Source organism: Cariama cristata, unplaced genomic scaffold (genome assembly GCF_000690535.1).
Source record: "Cariama cristata isolate BGI_N322 unplaced genomic scaffold, ASM69053v1 scaffold14888, whole genome shotgun sequence".
NCBI lineage: Eukaryota > Metazoa > Chordata > Aves > Cariamiformes > Cariamidae > Cariama > Cariama cristata.
In genome coordinates, this window is record NW_009629522.1 from 1 (window position 1) to 9,799 (window position 9,799).

General features: G+C 38.3%; 1 protein-coding gene across 1 annotated transcript in view; it reads right to left on the minus strand.

Moving 5' to 3' along the window:
- Positions 1 to 5,186: 5,186 nt before the first annotated feature.
- Positions 5,187 to 9,799, minus strand: part of CD47 (CD47 molecule) — an 18,339-nt gene continuing 13,726 nt past the window's right edge. The window contains exons 9-10 of the mRNA XM_009705190.1: positions 8,381 to 8,405; positions 5,187 to 5,245 (exon numbers count right to left, since the gene is read on the minus strand). Coding sequence (XP_009703492.1) covers positions 5,187 to 5,245; positions 8,381 to 8,405 — 84 coding nt within the window. The remainder of the gene's footprint in view (positions 5,246 to 8,380; positions 8,406 to 9,799) is intronic.

Genomic DNA, 9,799 nt, shown 5'->3' on the forward strand with positions numbered 1-9,799 from the left:
TAGACCACATCTACAGCCTTTCTGTCATCAACCAAGAGTCACCTGATCATAGAAGGAGATCAGGTTAGTCAAGCAGGACTTGTCTTTCATGAACCCATGCTGGCTGGACCTGATCCCCTGATTGTCCTTCACGTTCCTTGTGATCTCACTCAGGATGATTTGCTCCATCACCTTCCCCAGTACCGAGGTCAGGCTGACAGGCCTGTAGTTCCCCAGATCCTCCTTCTGGCCCTTCTTGTAGATGGGCGTCACATTAGCTAGCCTCCGGCTGTCTGGGACCTCAATGTCAGAGAATTCTAAATCACCTTTTGCTTCAGTCGAACTCAGTCTATCTTGACTGGTTATGCTCAAACTTAAATGAAATTAATTGTAATGGATAGACCTTAAAGATCCCTATTCTCCTTACTGTTTCCTTTGAATTTTTCATTGTTTGTGCTTGGATGAACCTTCTGATCAACAGCAGAGTGAACTTCTGCTGGGTTTTTTGCATATACCTAATTGATTAAAGGATAATGCTTTCTTACACAACCAAAAAAAAAATCCTCAAACCCCCAAACACCCAAAATACAACCAAATGCTCTTGCTCTGAAAGCAATTCCTGATCCTGCTGCATTTATGGAAGAAAAAATAGGAAAGTTAAACAAATGTAACCAAATAAAACTACCATCAAGCTGACCCTAAGGTAGAACTTCTGAAAAATGTTGTCATCCTTCATTTTTCCACAGGTCTGGTATAACCTGCACCTACCTATAGTGCAGTCTTAAAGGAAAAGCGAAAAAAGCCCAAACGAACCATCAGTTTCAAAATCCTTCATTATTTGCAAGCACATAAATTGTGATTCACAGGTAAAATTCAGTACTTCTTTAAACAGTTTCTAATTGAAGTCCAAGGCATGCCAGGCCTTAGTCTGCACCAGTTAGTTCCTACGCCCAAGGGACATCACCGAGGTGTGGAGGTAGGACACTGACTTAACGTGACAACTGTATGCCCTCCAGTACCTCTAACTGGTCAGTTGGTTGCTCATGCACAGAAGTTAGCACAATATAAATAGTCTTAAAACTCCTGAAGGGTCTAAAAGTGCCACTATTAGAGTTAAGTTGGAGAAATTGGTCACTCTTCCAGCAAATCTGTAGTTTCGAAGCTCTTTAAAATTCTTCTCCCACCAAATGTGTATTCATGCTAGCGTCTCTCTTCCCTTCGTTGCACCCACTCTCCAGCCCAGTAATTTCCAAAGCCTCCTTTCTGTAGTCTTTAAAAACAAGCAAGCAAAAGAACAGACGGACACCAAAACTTGTTTCAACACTGCAGTTCTCCTCCCCCAAAGCAGATGATCCTTGTCTCTGTGCTATTTACATTTGTGTATTAGAGCTTCTTGCTAACTCCTCAATCCACTGAAATATAATCCAGTTCTGCCCTTTCCTTGTACTTCAGGACTACTCCTTCCCCTTATACCATAGCCCAGCTGTGGCAGAAAAGGGGACCTGTGAAAAAGCTCACCATTGGTGCCGACACACGGGAGCGGGCACAAGTGCTTCATGCGGGGTTTGTCACGCCGTAACCTTCCCGGATTTCTGTAGCACGCACGGCAGGCAGTCGACACGAGAACAAGAGAGACAGCCCGGCTCACGCACTTTTTTCATCATGGAAGTTTCGCAATAGTCCTCAAGAACAGAGGAAGCAAGATGTACTTAACTCCCAGGTAGTACTGGTTGTACCTATGACAAAGGCACAGAACACCAAGCACAAAAGAATTATTTACTGGAGAAAAAAAAATAAATGAAGTGGAAGGAACTAGAGGATGTCCACTTCTGCTATTAGGTAGGTAACTGCAGCAGTAAATGTTCAATTATGGAGCTCTGATAAAGCGCTGACGCTCTTTCAGGCTTCTGGACTGGACAGTTCAGGTTTGGGTTGGTTTTCCTGGCTTACCTGACTGGAACACTGAACTACAGGTATTAGATGTGATTGCAGCGAGATATTCTCCAACCACTTAACGTTCAGATTAGCACCATTCTTCTCACCCCAAAGTTCAAACATGCAGTTGTCCTGAGCTTTAGGACCAAGGTCACTGTGAGTTTACAGTTTACCCTGCAGTTAGAGCCTCGTACACCAAAATTCTAAAACTTTTAAATTTCATAGCTCAAACTGTGGTTCATGGCTCCTTTAGAAAGTGTGCGTGTAGACAGACGATTTCTGAAGAGATCTTGAGGTAACAGCCACGGTTCAAATCACCCTGAACAAGCAGAGAATTGCTAATAATTGTAACTGTTCCCATCAGCTGAGCTCCACTGACGAGGACGTGTGAGCAGAAACACTTCTAGATAGGACTTAACAGCCTTCTCTCGTTTCTCCACTCAAACACATGTCAAACACAACTATACAAAATCTGGAACTTAGGCAGTAGCGCTTTAGCAGTAACACCAAGGAATTCTCTTCTCACAGAAATGTCATTTCAGTGTTGCAAAGACTGACTACAAGTATGCACTGACATGTTTTAAAGTTACAATTAGGAGCTTGTTATTCCTCAGCTTGTATTTCCTCCCACAGCATATCTGGGTGACAACATTTGATGGCTGAAGTCGGTCAGCCCAATTAAAGTTATTAGAGGGCAATCTACATACTTTCTTCCCAACTCGATGACCTTTTTAAGGAGAAACACCAAGATCTCCCAAGCAAAACCATCTGCAGCAGCCTAAGCAACACTGAGAACTTACTGGATATACAGGAATGTAATTAGGGGGAGAGAGGATGTAAGGGCCGGGAGATGAAGAGCTATGTCTATGAACTTATGGAAGCAGTTACAGAAGTTCAATGTGATAGCAACAAGAAAATCTCTCACAAAAACAACTTAAAATGACTTTATTTTTTAAGTATATTAGCACAATATTTACAAAATTGTTTCATGTTTCATAAATAAAAACATTTCCTTGGGTTGACTATAGATCTATAGATATTTAAAATGTCTATATATTTATATATACACACATATGTAACACACACAAATGGAAGCATACAGTTATGAACAACTTTGGTTTTAAATTACTGCTGGGAAAGGGCTGGGTGTATCAATGACTTTTTAAACTCTCGCTTTGAAATTTGTACCTACAAGAAATCCAGAGGAGAGCCCTTAACACAACAGGATGGTGGGGTTCTCCCATTTCTGGGGCAATCAATTCTGCAGCCTGTACACAGCCACTGAGCTCCTCTTGTTTCGGCAGTACCTGGTAACAGCTCGGCCTCATCCCAGTGACACAAACAGGTTCTACTGCAGTTTGCTTTACAAAAGTTAACATAAAGCTATTATACATAACGGTTTTTATAAGGCAGAATATCTCAACAGAATTCCAGTAGGTTTGTTTTTTATTCCTCAACTGCTCAACTTTCAACTTGCCAGAGCGAATCACTAGTTGTAAATAGGAAGCTCTGCATGGTACTGAATCAGGTAAAATCTTACATTGAATTGTTAATGGAGAGAAATCTCCCATCTTTAGGTAGAGACTGCTGTGATTATGGAAAAACCTGTATCAAAAGATTCATATACAGGAGCTCAAATCTTAGATGAATACTTTAGTACCTGCAAGTTCAGCAGTGGGGATAAGTGTAAACCATATATGCTTCTTAAGTGTTTTATCACATGAAAAACCCTCTTCACTCTGGCCAGTTCCACTGATTTTAGCTGGGGCTGGACCATGGGTTGCTTTTTAAGTGGTTCAATCCTGCAGCCCTAGCAAGAGGACTGCTTATGAGAGTAAATATTGTAAAATCAGATAGCTCAAGTTTTATTTTGTTGAATTCTTGATGCAAGGTGTCTGCATCGAGACTTGGAGCTCAACATGCAGAGACCTGAATCTCTGCAACAGGCACTCACAACACGGATACCAACCTTAATTTATAACATCCAACCCAGATGTGCCAAATTACTCAATCTTTAAAAACATGGATTTTATTACATTACTATTTGGCAACAGCTTTCCAAACAGTTTTAAATTGTTAGAAGGAGAAAAACATGTGTGCCTTTGAAATATATTACTTTAGTACAAACAGGAGACAGTGTCAAGATTTCTACAAAGTATACACAAAGTTGAAGAGAAGCCAACTATATTGGAATAACTCTCAAAACAGTTGTAAAACGTGGTAAAACCTCACGGAATGTGCAAGTCCTAAAAAACTGACTTATAAGTGTACCGCTTACATATATACAGAAACTGAGCCTCCTTACTTCTCGTCATCTCCTCCTACTTACTTTGTTTTATGTATTTGTGACATTAATGGCACCATCACAAACTTGGGTCAGAAACAAAATGGCTACTTTTTTCCATTCAAGAAAACAGATTTTAAAACTCTGTCAAAAATACACTAAATAGGACAACTCCTATTTTTATGAAGCATCCATGACTTTTACAAAATCACTGAGTTAAGAAAGCCTGAAATTGCTTCCAGTACCACACACTGCACAAAATGAACACACACAAGAACCACATTCAGCGTGAAAATTACTAGCTGTTGTGCTCCATAATTCCAGTGCTGAATTAGGCTCCAACAGCTGAGCAGTTTCTCATCAAAGAATATGGAAGAGGCACGGACAGCTCTCTCACTGGACTAAAACATCGGCCACCAGAGCATACATCGCTACTGTCCACAGAGAGGAATACTACTGTTTCGAGAAATTAGGAGAACTCAGTTAATAACTTAAGGAGAGCTGGGAGTAAACTTTGTACTTACGCAACTTTGTGTAAAAGTATTTTATTTTTTTTTTATAAAACTTTTGCTGAATGTCAGAAAAGATGTATTTGTACAATCTCCACTTCCTGCTTGTATCATAGACATATGACCATACCTTGCCCATGCACACAAATAAAGAAAACAATAGTCTAAATGGAACTGCAATCTTTGGGCTGAGCAGACCCATTACCAAAGCAGTGACTAATGATAGTTTTTTTGAAAATAATACCACTAAGGATTACTGCAGGGAGACCCTGTAGTGGGCAAACAGTGCTTTTTAAGTTCTCACCTTCAACCATCCCATATATACCACAACAAAAGAAAAGATCACATGTGGGCAAACACACATGGTCCTCGCTACAACTGCTGTGACTATAAAATTACATCATTTATATCAAAAGCACTTTCGCCACACATGCAAAACAACTAGTTTCCTGAATTTCTTCTCATCGAGCAGTGCATCTTCAAGGCCACGATGTATCAACAACGGTGTACTTTTCACATGTCACATAGCTCTGCTGTTCTGAAAATTAAAAAAAAAAAAGAAAAAAAATTGTTCAGGAAGAACAGCAACATTTTGTGCTGCCTACCCAAGTTACAGCTTAAAAAAATAATTTATTTTTTTTTTTTATTTCAAACTTTGAAAGCATGCTTAGCAGTCAAATAATGGAAAAGAGTGGGACTAACAGTAAGTGATGTTTCAAGCCTCTCCAGAATAGAAAAGCAGACACTGTCTTGGAGCTCTGACTCATGAATTGGAATAAGCTGTAGTGGCTTCCAGATCTGTCCTAATGCTGGTTTACTTTCACATGCTGTTGTAAGCCAGTGTGCTTCAGCATCTGATTCATCCCCCCTTCAGTGTGGGGGTGTTTGTGTGTGTGCGCGCGCGTGTGTGTACTTGCAAGCGAAGGTTAAGGGAGAAAGCAGGTAGAGCTCAAAAGGTTCCTGCCTCCACAGCTTGCAAGGCAGAGCCCTTGCCTTCGATTTGTAAAACCTTCTGTTATTTTTAGGAGCCGTCCTTCAGAGTAGAAAAAGCAGACAGACTTCCAACCCTACCCTAAAAGTTGAAATGAAATGGATAATCGGCAATTTCTGTGCTTTTGGAAGCTCTACCTCAGCACTAGAAGAGGCGGCAGGTTTTTATAAGCCTAAATGAGACCCAAGAAGAAACAGTCAACTTATTTAAAATTGGATCTCCAAACAAAACTCTACCTTGCTCTTCAGCAGTATGTGGTAACCATATTGATCCCATCCTTTTCTCCCTTCTGGTCAGTTTTGAATGCAAGAGACTGGCAAATACCTGCTTGTTTCCTGATGTCAACCCACAGCCTTGAAGAACAAGCAACAGCCACCTCTGAAGCAGGACCTACCTTCCACTTCTCCCATTTCAGATTATACTAACTGGTATACATTTTATCAATGCATTTAAGAGACACCAATGCAGTTGCCCTTTGTACTGCAAAAGTGCTTGTATTCCTTTTGGTTTAGAAAATAATCCTATGGCATATTTGGACGAATCATGTAGTAGTCAGAAGTAACATAAACCTAGCAGTACATGGTATTTGCAAGGAAGCCTGTTTTTAAAAATCAACTGACATACCTTTTCCCAATTAGGGCTAACTAGTAACTCATTTATTTTCAACTCATGTCTTCTAGACGTGCCACGATATAAAAATATTTCAAGTAAATTAACAGATTTAGAGTGACCTTACTCTTTATCTTGACTAACAAAATGTTGTCATTTAATGCAGAAGTACAAGACTAAGGGTCTAGTGACCCCTCATGACAAGCTTGCTCAGTTTTGAGGAAGAAACATTAAGTACCAATAGCATCAACAAGTCCTCTTTTATCCTACTGCCATGAAAAGAAGTACAGCTTCTGAATACACAAGAATCAATAAAACATTTTATTTTCAAACCTGAGAATCTAATCTAAACTTCAAGCTCTCCAATGAGAGCAATCTAACCAGGCAAGCTCTGTCACTCTTCTGACGGATACGAGCTGCAGCAACCAAGAATCTTTGCAAACTCGGCTACCTGCTTTAGGTACCAGTTTGGGAATTTTGGGCCAAGTTAATACAGTCTCTCTCATTTCATGGCTGCCTATAAATTAGGAGGAGTCTACTTACATGTAGTAGGTGTTGCAATCTTAGAGGCTGTTATAAAATAAAAAAGGACTAATCCCAGCAAATCTTAAGTTAGGCCAGGACACTGCAACATCTACCTTTGTTTACTATATTTGATAGATCTTTAAACATCAAGCATAACCAATGGGCAGAAGCCACAGTGCACCTTTGGATCTTAAAGTTCAAAATTCAGGTTTGTCAAAAATAAGTTGAAGTATGTTATTCAAGCAGTTCTGAAATTTTATTAAGATGTGTTTCAGTTCTGTTCATTTTTAAACACTACTATCTGACCCTGAAAAATAATAAATTCGGTGAAATCTGGTTGGAATACAAACCACCTAACAAAACCCAGAGAATTTAACTAACATCTCAAGAGGGAAGGGGGACAGAAAGTCTATTTTTAAACCACTGTCCTGTGAAGTTCCATGGGAGATCACCAATTAAATATGTAGAGAAGGCTTAGCTGTATTAAAAAAAACCAACACAAACACAAAAACAACCCCAAAAAACTAATACAACCCACCACCAAAGAAACAGTTCATGCATTTTAAATACTATATAAGCATAAAGGAAGCATGCAAACTATCTGACTTTCCGCATTTGATCAGAAACATACTATTCAATAGTTCTCCCTCACTGACTCATCCTCTTCACTGTTTAGAAATACACATTCTTCCCCTATGTATGATACAGAACGTATGTATTCTTTCTTTTTAACTAAATACAATTTGAATAAGAACAGCACTTGCACTGAAACCTGTCCTCCAAGTTTAATCATATTAGCACTAGGTAACTCTAAACATCAAAATCCCCAAATACATGTTAATTGAAATAAGTATCTGGAGATATACTTGGACTTACCATCATTCTAACATCACTCCTTTTGCATCTTTAAAAGCCAAGCAAATGGATTAGTAATGAGCAAAACAGCAAGAAATGCTTCATAATTAATATTCAGATTAATTCTAAAATTCGGGTTAGAAGTTGCTACTACTCAGCATGCCAGTTAGTGAACAGAATAGCAAAAAAAAAAAACCCACAAACATTTCAGAGTCATCCCTTTCTCATCATAAATTTCCCCCATCTTAAGTGCTATCGGTTTCCCCAAGCCAAAGAAATATCAAAGAACAGAGTGACAAGGATAGATTTTGCTATAATCGTAAGTATTCCACTAAGATAAATGCTTATGAAGAAGAATTAACATCAACTTTCAAGACCTGTCCCTCTTTTCCTCTTAAAAGTTGGACTTTTTGCAAAGCAAAGAGGGTGGGTTTAATATCCTGAGATACTAGATTTGTCCTAAAACAGTCAAACAATGCCACTGGTTAGCAAGCACAGTAGCGCAGAACACAGAAACTGCAGCTGCAGGCATAATTTCATCAAGAGATCAAACTCTTACTGACTCACAGAGACACATAAGGTGACATACCCATCTGCCATCTCAGTGCTGTTGTACTGAGAACTACAACTATTGCTTGACCTTTTTCCATAATTAATCCCTTAATTAGAAGATAAGCCTTGAGTATTACCTACCATTTAGTGGTTCTTCTACAGCTTTCTGCAAAACATTTAAAAATATATATATGTATAAAAAGCCTTCATGTTTACTTTTGGATCGCCACAGTTAAATTACTCTAATTGACATATACAGTAAGTAGTGATTCTACAAAAATGAAGAAAGCTGAACGTTAATAAAAGTAATGACTAGAGTTCTGAAAAAAAATTAAATCCATCAATAACTACATTGTCCAGATTATTTTTTCCCCGCTATAAATTTTTCCTCACATAAAAAACCTCTAGGTGGCAGCAAAAGGCATGCAGATACTGCTTTTAAGCTCTAAGACCTAACTGATTATTTCTGTGATTTGATCAATAGTTAGTAATAAAACAGTGTGACTAAAAAATAAAAATACTACTAATAAAAAAAATAGTAGCCAAGCAATCAAGTGTAATCTCCTCAAAAGGAAATACACCACAGTTATGCATTTAATCTGGAAGACAGTCATCAGAAACAACACCACTGGCAATCTACAGGTATGTTAAAAAAATTTAAAAAGAAAAATCAGTAATTGGATAAGATGTCAGATTTCAAAATATGCACCTTTTCCCCCCCTCAGACAATATCAAGCATCATTTCGTAACTGTGCCCCAGTATCAAAATTCACCGATATCAAGTTTTCCATGGTCTTTAGATTACACAGAATCAAAGTGTATTTTCAAAGTTACTTCACACCTATTTATTGCCTCAAAGTACAGCAACATATGCTGAACAGCCCTTGATGGAAACAAGAAACATATTAATACACTTAATCTTCCACTAAGTCTTTCCATAACTTCCATAAGTTCATGGGCGCAAATTATTGTCACCTGGATTCCTCTGTATCTGACCCTCCAGTAACCACAGCTGCAAAAACCATATTTTTACTGGCTGAGATTTCCAATAACCTCCAAGTTTTAAAAATTTCTTTTGATTTCATTTCTGTGTCCAATTCAGAAAGTAACATGGTATTCACTACTACGTAACTGTGGTTATTTCTTCATTTGTCAAATCCTTGCTGAAGTGTAAAACCACCTTCTGAAGAGAACAGCTCACACAGAGAAGAGAGTTCATAAAAGATTTAGCATGTTAGTTTCTATTTCAAAGCTTACTTACAACCAAAAATTAAATTAAAAAAAATAAAACTCCTCTTGCCCTGTTTGCCTCCATTCTACAAGTAAACACGAGCATATTAGATAAAGGCAAGATTGCATTTTGAAAGAATCGTATCTGTAATAAACTTCTCAGCTTACTTTTATAACATAATGAACTTCATTAACTTTTTTTTTTTTTTTAAAAAACCTCTATGCACTTATATCCCTTCCATAAGTAAGAGACTGATCCTCTGAAATACTATTCCTTAAAATGAAAACAGATGAGAAGAAGTAAAGGGGGCGGGGGGGGGGGGGAATACT